The following is a 14,459-nucleotide window of genomic DNA, read 5'->3' on the forward strand; positions in this document are numbered from 1 at the left end:
ACCGGATACGGATGATTGACCTGAATAATTTGTGAAATAGGAATTTTGGGGTAGAATATTCCTTTTCTCCAGAGGCAAGGGCATGGTATGAGTATTCTAATGTAGACATAAGCTCTTTATCTTGAGAAGCACTGTAATGACGAAAGAAACAAGGTCCTGATGGATGAGCTTATTTATCATATGGTTAACCTGGAAGGAATGAAAAAATAATAAAAAAAATATATGGATGTGAATTTTCACGGGGTGATATTAATGTATTTTTATAGCAATTATTAACCTAGTGACCCAGGGGGGTGTAAAGAAAGGAGTGTTAACGAGATTTTGCGATGTCGATTTCACACAGTGATAAGATTGTATTTACTGCTATTTTATTAAACAACTATTGCATTAGATTTCTTAAAGAGCTTGATTCATTTAGTAAGAATAGTGATCATGGTTATTACTCGATTTTGAAATGATAGAAGGCAATATGGATTAGGTAAAATAATGATACCTATTCGGAGGGAATTCAGATACATGGTGAAGTTGGGATATATTCTGGATTTTTTATTGATTCGATGTATTGTGTCAGGAGTAAGCGGGAAAGAGTTTAGAGTGTGTTGATAGATTGATAGTTAGATTGCATTGTTAGATAGTTAGATAGATAGATAGAGATAGAGAGTGAGTGATGAGTGAGTGAAGAGTAGAGTCAGAGGAGTGTGGTAGTGGCAAGTGGGATCGTATGGGAGTGATGGGGAGGAATGAGTAAGATGGGTGACGGGGTGTTGCGGATTTGATGAGAGTGTAGTGATGAGTAGAGAGTGAGAGTGGTGTTTTAGAATGTGTGGGTCTGATTATATGTGGCTGATAATTGGGTATAGGAGTGATTGTAAGAGTAGGTGGATTGAGTTGATCAATGGAAGTATTACAAAATCCCTTTATGTGTTTCTTCGAGCAAGCTTAGCAATATGATATAGTTATGTTCTTAATTAGGAGTGCAGTATAGTATAGTCATATATATATTTTCCGCTCTCAAATTGGTTATTCGGTATATACTAGGATGGTTTCGCCGTGTTTAGAGGTGATATGGCTGGAGGATACATAATATAGGAAAGTGGTTAGGTAACGATATTTGCTAATTGCTGTGGTGTGGGGTCATGATTAGTGTCTGCCAAGAATGCTAAATGGGGGTACGAGAAAGAAATGATAAAATAAAGCCAATAGTATTGGGAGCACAGATTATATACATAAATACTGGATATCATAGATAAAAAAAAAAAAAATACATGGAACTGGTGGGTATCGCCAACTGAATATCTAAGGATTCTTAACAGAGATTACAAATAGGATGAAAAACAATCAGGAGATGATCTTGTTTATTAGAAAATCAGGAAAGTCCCTTCTTGGAATGTGTCATTACTACCATGCTGAGAATGGGAATCTGTATTGTTATTTCGGTGGACATTTTCACCATTTTTATACATCTCTTGTATATTAATATCCTAATAGTCATACCAAGATAATTCTAAAGGGTCTATAGTGGGTATTTATCTCTTATTTTGATAACCAATATAGATTTGGTGTGGAGTGACTACAAATGTATTTGCGATTAATACGTTAATTCTTCACTATATAGGCGGTACGTCTATGAAGTTTATATTCTTAGGAAAATTTCATTTCGTTGGTGTCGCAAATCTTGCCGCTGGGGGCCCATGGACATGTCTGGTGCTTCCTTAATTCAAAACACGGACACCACTCACGTTCTTGTTCTCCATAATTCAAAGCAAGGACACTCCATTACATATACAAATGCTTACATTATATGTGTGTCGTTGTGTGTGTGAGTGTGTGTGTGTGTGTGTAGTGTGTGTGTGTGTGGGTGTGTGTGTGTGTTCGTTGTGAGTGTGTGGTGGTGTGTATGTGGTAGGGGTTTGATGTGTGTTGTGTATGTATGTTATTCAAATATTTCTGAGAAGTATGGTGGTGAGGGAGCTGGTAGATAGGGGCTGATGATAAGAATTCTAGGATGGTTTTGAGCACATATGGAACTGAATGTGTGAGGATAGACTGGCAAACAAGGAGTGTTGTAGAATGAGGGGAAAGGAGTGAACTTGGAGGGGGCAATGACCGATGATGATGATGGCATGTATGGGTTGAATGGTGGCTTTGAGTGAAAAAAAAGAGCAAATTCTGGTTGAAGCAGGGCATGGGAGAAGACAAAGGATAGGGGTGAGTGGAGGATAGTTGTGGAATGGGCGAAAATAGATGGACGCGGACCATAGGGTTTTCTTCTCGTCATCTCTATTTTAGCATGTGTGGCAACAGAGGAGGGAGGGTCGCCGGGTAGTAAAAACGAAATACAGTTTTGCCCTGCTGTGTTGGAGGTGCCCGGGCAGGGGGGTGGGAGACATGCGGGAAGATCATCATCCACGAGGAGCATAAGACGAAAGGGAAACAAGTGGAGTTCGTGGGGTGGGTATAACATGCTATCCACTGGCTACACGTCCATTAATATGGGGAAAGAAACCTCTTATGTATGTAGTCAGACACCGGTGTTGGTGAATATAATGCGTGTAATGTTTTTTTTGGTTTCATGCGAGTTGTTGTTTTTTTTCCTTACAGATTGCGTACTGATTTGTGGTTGCAATTTGCTGATTGTGTTTGTGGTTGTAGGCTGCTTATGCGATGGTGTGGTTGCAGAGTTGATCAGGCGTTGTATGGCTCGCATAAACGTCGTACCATATTTTCCTTTCGAAGGGACTTTCCGTGGTCCACACTGGACTGGGCACCGATGCCTCTAGGTTGGCCTTCTATTCATCGGCTGTGACGCGGAGATGTACAAGGTGGCCGGGAGGTACTGCATAATTAAGGAAGATCTTGGATTGATTACTCTGGGTGTTGAAGGGTTGGAACTGGAATAGAGTAGCTATAACTCGGTGGGTTCTTTTTTATGATGGTGTACCATTTGGGATAGGTCCCGTGACCACCGTCGCGTCCCATTTGGTTCCAGGGAAAAAGGGAATTTCATATATATTCTTATGTATTGCACACAATATGAAAAAGAAGACACATTCATTAAAACTTTAATGCGAGGGAGGCATCTGTTTCATTCCATCAAATGGTCAATTTCGTGGGCACAACTTTTGCTCTACGAAACTTCGGAAATCAGGCTCGGGCGCCAACATTTGAAAAAGAATTCAAACATAAGTGCGTAAACTGTTTGCCCCCCCCCCCCCCACCATCCGTGCCACTACATTACTGTTTACAGGACTGGGTGATTGAATAGCTGGCCACTTTTGATAGTAGAATATAAACGTCGTACACGTACCAATAGCAGAGATCCTATTTTTACCTCTCTCTGGGTTAGGAAAAACACTAGTAGTCGTCACTGATAATTACAACCAAGATCCTTCTTCAATCTCCATCCATCTTTTTTGTTTTTTAAAACTTGTACTTATATTTTCTAATCAATGTGCATAACCATGGATTCGGTTTAATGTCACCTTACGGCTGGCCTTACGGCTTTCGCGGGGCGAATCTACCCCCCATCAGGAGGATGGAAGGACGGTGGAACGCCTTCAGAGCTTTGTAGCGATGGTATTTTAATCAACCTTGCCACTTGGTCCAACTCGCTCGCGGCAGGGTTTCGAGACCACCGTCAACCTCAAACCTCCGCCACCAAAAAAACTTTGGGACGCTCTAGCCCCTACTCGCCCAACGAGCCATCGCAGCATAACATCTAAATTTCACTATTTTTTTCCACACCATTGTTTCTATATAAGTTTTTGAAATTTCCTTCAATATCATGTTTGAGTTTAGGTATCATCAGCTATATTCGGATATACAATAGATTATAATGTCATAGTCATTGGCATTATTTATATAAAGTACACACATACCAACAAGGAAGGTAGCCAAAATAACAGTATAGGGTCATGAAATCACCAATGCCCACCCACCCCATTCCCCACATAACTCACAGTTTCCTTCCTACACCACTTCCCTCCTCCTGGATGGTGGGGTCATCCATGCCTCTTCACCTACTCGCCCTGGGTCAGAAGCAGTGTCGCAAGACACATGCAAGGCCGCTTCATTAAATCAGTGACCAGTCTCTCTGTCCCCTCATGCAGAAAAGGTTTGAAGACAGGATAAAAACCCTTCAGGCTGCATAAATATTTGTATTTTTCACACATAACTCCCTCACTCCCCCCTCATGCATCACACACAGCATCATTCTCATAACAACAACCACTCTCCATTCACCTCTATCTTCCATCTTCTCCTATCCTTTCTCAACAGACATTGCCCTTTCCCAATGCCCCTCTTACCCCATCCATCCATCAATCTCATCCTAGGTCGCCCCCTCATGTTCACTCCTTCCACACCTTTTACTAATCTTTCTTCATTCGTTCTTTCTGTGTCCAATCCATCCCAATGCTCTTTAATCAACTCTATCTCCCAAGTCCACACTATTACAAAAATAATTTAAATCATAACTACAGCCAGTTGCCGTCTTGTGCAGTCTTCCACCACCAAACATATAAATATGACTTATTTTTCAACTACAAAGATTTCAGTGACCAAATGTCATCTCAAAGATTTCTTGGCTGTGGAGTCAAGTTTCTCAAAGTTCCGCTCTTGGGTCATTTCTGTTTATACTTTATATAAATAATAATTTATATAAATAATACTTTATATAAATAATAATTTATATAAAGTATAAACAGAAATGACCCAAGAGCGGAACTTTGAGAAACTTGACTCCACTCGTAACATCTTTTCAGTTGGGAGTTTTCCCATTCACAACAGGTCGCTATTTACAATTATTGAACCAGTTTCTAATCTATCTTAACAAGTAACCTTTTATTCAATTTAATGGGAGTTTAGCTAGTAGTTTTTCTTAAGAGACAGTACCTATTTTTTGTTCAAAGTCCCGATATATCAAATGCCTTAATTGACGTCCACGATGTGACCTTCTCCGCGCTATATTTTCTCAGGACTCAGGCAAGCATTCCGACAATTTGAGTCTTCTCTCATAGCCAGCGATAGGAGGAAGAATCAATACCAATTTCTTACGAACTGCTTGGAAAGGCAAGTATGTCCGACTTCTTTCGGCTTCCACAAACATAGACAGTTGAGTTACAGCTTCCCGACTTACATTAGTGATTTTGTGAAAGAACTTATCAAGATTGCCTCCTTAGAATGTGATCAATCGAGTAAGAATTACTACAAGGAATCTTAAACTCCTTAGCCAAAGCGATTGTATTTACAATACACTGTCAAAGTTGGCTCATGGGAAAGCTTTTTATATCAATGTCAAACACAATCAACCCATTCTCCACCTTTTCAAAGGCAAGAACCTCACTGGAAAACTAGCCCGATGGTTCCTCACCATTCAAGAATTCATGCCTACATTCCACTACGTCCAGGGCCATGCAAACACGGTAACCGACGCCCTTAGTAGACACGTAGCAACCATACGTCAAGAAACAGAGCTACTTGACATTACGCGAGAACGCATCATTGCCGCTCAAGCAACAGACCCCCTATGGAGAAGAATCGTAATCTAAGACTATGGTGGATCAGGAGAAGGAAGAGAACGGCTATTGTCTGTCAGCTCTTCTTATTTAGAAAAGTGGGGAGTAGGGGATAGATTAGGGGAGCTGGTATAGAGCTATCTTGGGATCAGCCCGGACACCGACTGTTTTGAAGACGAAGAGATAGTTAATCTCGCAGACCACAAATAGTAAGTACCTGTCTTTATTTTTATTTATTTATTATCTTTTTTACCTTTCTTATTGATTGTAATATTTTTCAATAACTTATGTGTTTTCAAATAACGTACTATGGTCTTCAAATAGGTTTCTATCATAATATTTTTTAAAAAGATCCTATGTCAACAGCACAGCTATATTAGAAAGACGTCGTATGACATCCATTTTGGTTTGAGTGCTGCTCAAACGCTTGCTGGATTTCGACAAGTGGTCGTCCTTTCGTTTCAGGAAGCCACCTCCAAACGACAAATGCCCCAAGGAGATTGATCGCTGTAGGAATAAGGAAGATAAACCGCAAAGAAATGACATTTGTCAGCCATGGGGTAATGAAGAGAAAGGTGCCATATGTGATACAATCCATCATGACGCAAAGCGAACAGCCGACCGACTGGACGGCCGACGGAATAACCTCCCCGAGCAGGATAGTGGGCACTAAGTTGATTCCTCCGGATGAAAATAGTATAAAACACACTAAAGAGATTATCACGAAGACTTTGGGTATGAAAGAGAAAGTCAAGGAAACGAAAGTTGAGACCAAGGATAAAACACTCAGAATCGAGGAGCCGATGTAGAGGGGTCGTCTCCCGCAGAGGTCGGTGATAAATGATCCGATAATGACGACGACGATTCGAACAACCCCCAAGATTATGGTGCACAGGCGTGGGTCAAGTGTCATTCCCGCCTGAGTGAAGAGCAAATTGGAATAGGGCGTAATGATGCTATTGCCGTTGGACCCATAGCAGGCGTAGATGATCACCATCAGCATAACAGGCTTGTAGTTGCTTGGGTGTCGCATTTGGTGTATCTGAAATGTAGAATCCACTGTTATTCATGAAGGACCCTTTGGCTCTGGCTTCGGGCTAGTGGTACTTAGGAAAGAGGACAAGGCAAAACTGTAATCGAGTTGCAACATCCTCACGAATTTCCACTGACTAAACCTAGACATTCCATTCAGGACAGATAAAAAAGAGTTAGTTATAGAAATTCTGTAGAGCAATATGTCAGTGAAGGACAAAATATAATTTTAGGATATAATGTCGGTAGAGGACGAAATATTACATTAGGATGTAATGTCAAAGGACAAAACATCATGATGGGATGTAATAATAGTGGAGGACAAAATATCACGGTGGGATGTAATGATAGCAGAGGACAAAATATTACGATGGGATGTAATGATAGTGGAGGACAAAATATCACGGTAGGATATAATGTCAGTGGAGGACAGAATATAATTTTAGGAAGGGATGCCGGACAGAATGTCAATGAACGACGGGTGGCCGGTGTGGAACGCGGTGACGTAGGGAGGTAAAGTATACATAAGAGATCGAATGACCGTGAGGGACCAGATGTCCGTGATGGAGCAAATGTCCATGAGGCATTGAATGTCAATGAATGACCAAATGTCAATATAGAGCAAGGTGTCAATAAAGAACAAAATTATAATGTAAGGCATGATGTTGATATACAAAACGTGTCAAAAAGAAATAATCACGAGTTTCTTAATACCATGTACTTTAATGATCATAATATTAGGAATAAATTCCAAGAAATACAAGCGTATGTCAAAAGCGAAAATCTCGATAACAGAGACATGGTTAAACGGTAAAGAGTTTGAAGCTGAATTTAATATTGCGGGATTTAAACACTTTCATCAAAATAGAAACCACAAGAAAGGTGGTGATGATCTGTTGTACGTTAAAATCAATGTTCATGCCTGTGGTTTAGAGAAAGTGAAACAGGATACATATGATAGTTTGTGGGTAGGATTAACCCAAATAGATGGAAAAAAAATTAATGTAGGTGTAATATATAGGCCAAAAACATTATAATTAGCAGACGACAAACTGTTGTTTCAAGAACTGTCTAGTTTCTGCAACCGGGACTTATTGATACGGGTGATTTCAATTTTATAGACATTTATTGGATGACCCTTGAACATGGCCATATAGGTAGTCGCTTGATAGATTTTCTCGGAGACAATTACTTAGTTCAGCATGTAAAAGAACCCACAAGACATAGAAACTTACCCGTTCTAGTGATCACTAACCGTGAAAGCATGATAACCGATGTAGAATTTGGTGAAACTTTTGCAAAAAACGATCACAACTTAGATTCAAACGGCTAAAAAAAAATAGGAATAGATACTTGTGTATCTAAAAACCCGATTTTAGTCAAGCTCATCTAATAGGACTACGTCAGGGGCTTCAGTTTACAGATTGTGAGGCAAAATTAAGCGAAAGACCTGTAGATCAGATGTGAAAAATGCTTCAAAATACGCTTACTAAGATGATTCATACTTACATCCCGTTTAAGGACATATGCCCCCTAAATCAGGCTCGCCCACAATGGCTCGACAAAGAAATTGAAAAAAGTATTGCTAAAAAGAGAAAGGCTTATAAGAAATACATGTGCTCGGGTGCACCTAAAAACTATCAAAGGTATGTAATAATAGAGAGAGATTTAAAAAAGATAAAAAAACAAAACAAAAAAACGAAAACGACAACATGAAATTAATATCGCTGATAAGTCCAAAGAGATTTCCATAAATCCTATAGTTACATTAGAGATAAAAAGGTTATTAGGAATCACATTGGCCCACTATCATCTCCTGACGGTCAACTTGAGTATTCAAATGAAGGAATGTGTGATATTTTAAACAACTATTTTAGCTCAGTATTCGTAAACAAAACACCTCACAGTGAACTACAAACTGAAACCTGTGAAAAATCTAGGGTGAACCTACTACGGTAAATATAACAAAAGAAAAAATTAAAAGTTGTATAGAGAAACTCAAAGTTGATAATACACAAGGGCCTGACGGTTGGCATCCAAGAATCTTAAAGGAAATGAAAAATGAGATTGTTGTTCCATTAAAAATTATTTTCAAGAAATACATCATATCCGGAGATGTCCCAAGAGAATGGAAGCTAGCTAACGTACTCCCATGTGACAAAAAGAAACTAAATAACTACAGGGCTATAAGCTTGACTTCAATCGTAGGAAAAATTATCGAAAGTAATATTAGAGATGCCATCTAACATTACTAAGAAAGTAACTGTTTGATAAACGATAGCCAGCATGGATTCAGACGGAAACGTTTTTGAGTGACTAAATTACTCGATTTCTGCAATACAGCCATCTCGAATTATGACAAAAGAAACAATATACATTTAATATATTTAGACTTTGCAAAAGCTTTTGATACCGTCCCCCACGAAAAGCTACTTGCTAAATTAGCTTCACACGGAGTAAGTGGTAGCTGATTAAGTTGGACTAGAAATTGGTTGAATGGGGATTCACAACATCAAAAGTGACAATTTTCACAATGAAATGAAATCCAACACGAAACAATGGTCTCAAACTGTCAGGAAATAGATTTAATTTGGAAGTGGGTAGACACAACTTCGTTAGCCGGGTAGTTAATGAATGGAATAAACTTCCTGCAGAGGCAGTGCAATGTAGTTCAGTTCGAAGCTTTAAAATTTGTTTAGATAAACATCTTAGCAAGATGCTGTAATGACTGTCATTTATTTTATATTATTTGTTTATTTGTTTGTTATTATTTTTCTGTTTATTATTTGCCTAATCTTGATTTATTATTATTTATCTGTCAATTTATTATTTACCTCTTTGTTACTTAACTAAACATATGCATTTATCCATTCTATCTATTATTATTCATATTATCATAATTCTTATTTATTGATTGATTTATTTATCATTACTATCTATTTTTTCGCATCCGACCTATTTATGGACCAAAAGGTCTCCTGTCGACATGCTCCGCCTTTGTAATCCTTTGTAAAGACGTATCGTCATATTCTCAACTACGATTTTAATCTGCATGGCCATAAGTAAGAGGTACTTGATATATGCTACAAGCTGAAACTTTGAAGTAAATAGAGTTTTCTTGAAAAATGGAATCCAGTAGGGCTATCATTGACTAACAGACAGTTAGGTGGTCTATGGTAAGGTTTACCACAGGAGAGAGGGGAAGACCACTTGGGTATTTGTCCCAGCGAGCTTTTGATACTTTGACCGCGATTTGCGCCACATGCCCTCCGTCTGGTAATTTCATTCGGGGGAAGGAATCCCTTAAGGTAAAGAGGTTGACCGCAAGTTGCGATATTTGTGTACTATTTTGGGTCTCGTCAGGCAATGTTATTCAGATGAGGGAAAATCTCCCGCAGTTAAGACGCCTGTTAAGAACATAACCTGTTCCACACTAGGTGACATTCTTCCTTTCAATATGACTGCATGCACACATATTCTACTCCACGGCACCCCGTTGACATTGAAATGCATATAAACGTCGCAAAAATCTCAAACGACGACATTCAAGAACCCCCTAAGCGGCATGAAAGAAAATGAAAACAAAACAAGACAATAACATGTACATTGATATTTTTACCTGTTCTCTGACTCCTGGTTTTTTACTTTTCAGAGTGACGCACTGTTTCACCTCCTGAAACTGGACCTCGATATCGTCAGGAGGGTAAACCGACTTGAGAGCTGAGATGGCAGCGTTCTCTCGCCCTTTCTTGACCAACCAGTACGGGGACTAGGGAGAAAAGGAGTCTGAATATGTTTGACGAATATCACTCTATCTTATCACACAAATGCACACGCGCAGCGCGTGGAAAGAATATTTTGAATTAAAAGGAATTGGAAGAGTGTTGCTATAGGAAAAAGAAGAAAAATATACCAGCCTGGGAAGCTACAATAACAGTGTGAACATTGTTAAGTTGTTCTCTTTTCTGTTCAGTGCAATGCTATTCAGAGCTAATTGCTTTCGGACAATGAACTCGTAGGACGCGAGTTCGCCCGGGACGAAGTAGGCTGCTTACCCGAAAGTAGCCACCGTGAGTTATCACCCAGAGCGACGACGACGACGTCCAGTCAGCGCGCAGTACTCGAGCTGGTCAGGAGGCCGCATCGAGCCTCGTTTGCTGATATATAAAGGCCGACGGAAGATTGATTGCTTTGGAACCCGACGACTAAATTTTCCACATCTGCAGTAGCCGTCTTTCTCTCACCATCTCCTCGGAACCGCAACCATCACCTTAGAACCCCTCCAATGCTCCCAGCACCTCGATGCGTGGACATCTAGCCCAGCGGCCGTCTCTCCTCCCGTACCCAGAGCCACCAGTCGCTCTCCTCCGCGGAATCGTCTCGACTCCCAAACCCAGGCAAATCGCCATTGTCAAATCGTGGTCCCGTGGGTAGCGTATTTAAAAAAATACACATTGGCCCCTGACCCACGCCTTCTAAACTGTAAATAAACCATTATCTCCTCCAGTGTTTTCCTGACATGTGACTTTCAAGGTGGGGCACCTGACATGTGGCGTCCGACGTGGGGCCACCAATTCTGACAGATGTTAAGATGGGAACCCAATGTGGAAAAAGTAAACAGAGAGAGAGAGAGAGAGAGAATCAGTGGGAGGAAAATGCCGGAGAGTGTGAAGTCCTTGACAGGATGTTCGATATGATGCCACGGAGGATCAAAGACAAAGACTGTTTACAATTCTAAATAATACAAGTGGAATAAAAAAAAAAAAAGGAATAAACAAACTGACTGTCATGAAGAAACTCGTTGTTTAAGATGTTAAACAGGCAACGGGAGACTGAGGGAATCTGAAAGAGCAAAATTAATCTCAGGAAGTTAGCAGGTCAAGTCACTGAAGAGGCCTAGGTATTGAAGAAATCGAGTTTTGCCCAGGATGCCAAAAAATAGAGTAGTTAGAACGTAACACAATGAAAGATGAAACAAACAAACAGATAAGTGAAATGGCAACAGTGTTGAGAAAAAGGTCTGACTGTATTAAAAGAAATTGTATTGGGTGAAGAATTGTCATAATTTGAGGGTAAGGGAAGGAACATATTACACCAAGAATAGAAAGGGAAAACAATAATTGTAAAATGACGAAAATGTTATAAAAACTGATAAACAAGAAGAGATTGAAAGGGTTTAGTTAGGTTTAATACAACAATCCACTGTATCATATAGCAAAGAATAACACTGTGACCCAGTGGGGTAAAGTAGTGACGAGATTTAGGGAAGGCGTCACTCCGGTATGATTGGATTTACTGCTAACTAGTGAATCAGATTTTATTAGATTTCTTAAATGACTTTATCATATAGAAGAAAGTGGTCATGTAATACTCGAATTTGAAATAATAAAAGGTAATATGCAAAAAAAAAAAAAAATTGAAATCTATTGGAGGGAATTCAGAGACACACAAAATGAAGGAGATATTGGAAATATTCCTGAGCTTATTCGCTGACAACGGATACGGAGGGAAAGAAAGAGAATAACTCAATAAAAACTCAATAAAATAAAATGCAAGAATCTGAGGAGTGAAAGAAATATTCAGAAACATATAATTCATTATAGTAAAGACAAACCTAAATTCCTCTGTCAACAGTAAATTCAAACACAGGGGAGGGATCGCCAATCTAAAACATAGGCTTGAAGATGTAAATTTTCAAGTAGAAATTATGAATTAAAGATTACAATTGGGATTGGTTATGTATTTTGTCTTTGAAGAAAGGAAAAGGGTTGCTTAAAATGAAACGTAAAGACACAAATTGGGAGCACATATATTATACAAACTACTGGATACCATAGATAAAAAAGCAGGGCTTGGAGTTATCGTCAACTGAATATCCAAGGAATATAGAGGTAAAAGCGATCAGGAGATGTATGTTCACTGGAAATAAGGAAAGTGCTCTACAATGGAAAAGGAGCGATGTGGTACCAACTTAGAAGGAAGGACACAAGAAGGAATCTCTGAATTATAAAAAACCTCCCCTGACTAAAATGATAGTTCATTTGTGCGAGAAAATTGTGAAAGATAGGTGAATAAAATATCTAAGAGGTGAACATATTGGCAGATAGCCAATTTATATTCAATTTGAGTAATCGATGTATTATAAGAAAGAGACGATTGGGCGAAATGTGTATAATCGGAGAAAGCTATTGGCAAAGTAAAAAAAAATGATAATTAGATATAAATGATAATCGTAATAGAAATAATGATGAACTAATCACACACGCGCACACACGAACGCATACACGCACGACTCTCTGTGAATTCATATAGTGTATGCTCAAGGACAAACATATTCATTCTCACACAATGCTAATATACGTACCTCAGGTACGAATAAGATGGAAAGCAAAAGGAGAAAAAATGGCGCAGCACAGAGAGTCGTCGTGAGGTGCCAGGGCAGGAAAATGTTGGCCACGTTGATCTCCAGAGAGGCCAGGTTCGAGAAGAACTTCGGAAGACTTGCAGCGACCCCTCGGGTCTTGGGAGACACCAGCTCGCTCACCAGAGGTTGCGACACCGTCACAATGAAGGCATAGGCGGCGCCGGAAATGGCTCGTCCTATGAAGAGCGCTGTTATAGACGGGGTGAGGCCCATCATCAACCAGGAGACAATGGCCAACACGAGACCCAGCATCGTGGATCCCTTGAGTCCAACTAAGTTGATGAAGATTCCAGAGAGTAAGATGAAAGGGATGCTCGAAAGGGTGGGTAGGGAGGCTGTAAAAAAATATCTTCGCTTAGCTTATCGTTTAACTTTGAATTATATAGATAAATTAATTATTCTAGCACATTTGTCTTCACTTATACCAATAGATAAGATTGTAGAAGTACGAAGGGATTTATCTAATCTTTATCCCAGTTTAGGTCTAGAACTAATACATAGAAATAGTTCCTTGCCTTCCAAGCCAGCATGACTTCTCATACATTCATATATTTTCACTGGATCTGACTCATCACATTAAAGGATGACTCACATGCACTTGTAAGAAATATGTTAGGGGTACCAAATTGTGAAGTCTCCAAATCTTCATCACTTCCACAGACCAGGAAATACAACAGAAAACCCTCAGAGAGAATTTCCTATTTGCAGATTGTTCAGCACCGTCAGTACATGCACACGACCTCGACATAATTGGGATGAAGGACCTATGACTACAGCCCGAGAAGGTGGTTAGGTTCCTCTGTAATTCCAGTGCCATAATTCACTGACACTGACCTAACCATCAATGACAAGCTTCCCTATAAAGTATCCAAACTCCGACTTGGTGTTCTCTCTTAATTCTCCACAGTCATAGAACAATAATGAAGGAAGCTAAGCGACATAAGAGTTAAAAATATCTTTGAGGGTTAAATCTAGTCAACAATCGTCACATCAGAATTATTAGTAAAATCTTCTTATGTATGCACAAGAGTATTTTTCTTGAACGTTATGACAATCTTAATGATGAACAATACATGCCTCTCACACATAATCTTTTTTTTTTATCCACTAAGATAGATTCACTGACACCAGATAATTCTTAACACCTTTTGTTGTAAACACAACTTTAAGAAATATCTATAACTTCTTCACCTGGATGCTCGTTGCATTTGAAAGGGACATGTCATATTTCCTTCCAAATACCGTGACATCTGTGGAATATTCAGTTCATCTCGTTTCATCACAGATGGACGTGTCTGTTCTTGTTCAAACACTTCACTTGGTTGAGTCCTACCTCTGTAACGTGAAGCTGCTGATTCCTCTTCAAGGATTTGGCAGGCTTCACCCGAGTACATAAGAACATGATGATAAAGGAGACTGCAAGAGACCATAAGGCCTACACAAGGCAGCTCCATATTCATCACCACCTGTCATCCCCATCCATAAAA

At 39.5% G+C, this 14,459-nt stretch overlaps 1 protein-coding gene across 1 annotated transcript in view; it reads right to left on the reverse strand.

Annotated features, from left to right (window-relative positions):
* Positions 1-6,472: 6,472 nt before the first annotated feature.
* LOC143030216 (uncharacterized) overlaps positions 6,473-14,459 on the reverse strand; it is a 17,946-nt gene continuing 9,959 nt past the window's right edge. Inside the window, exons 3-5 of the mRNA XM_076193376.1 lie at positions 12,913-13,307; positions 10,168-10,317; positions 6,473-6,613 (exon numbers count right to left, since the gene is read on the reverse strand). Coding sequence (XP_076049491.1) covers positions 6,473-6,613; positions 10,168-10,317; positions 12,913-13,307 — 686 coding nt within the window. The remainder of the gene's footprint in view (positions 6,614-10,167; positions 10,318-12,912; positions 13,308-14,459) is intronic.

This window comes from Oratosquilla oratoria, chromosome 12 (assembly GCF_046742065.1).
Source record: "Oratosquilla oratoria isolate Oo_2021 chromosome 12, ASM4674206v1, whole genome shotgun sequence".
In the NCBI taxonomy this organism is placed as follows: domain Eukaryota; kingdom Metazoa; phylum Arthropoda; class Malacostraca; order Stomatopoda; family Squillidae; genus Oratosquilla; species Oratosquilla oratoria.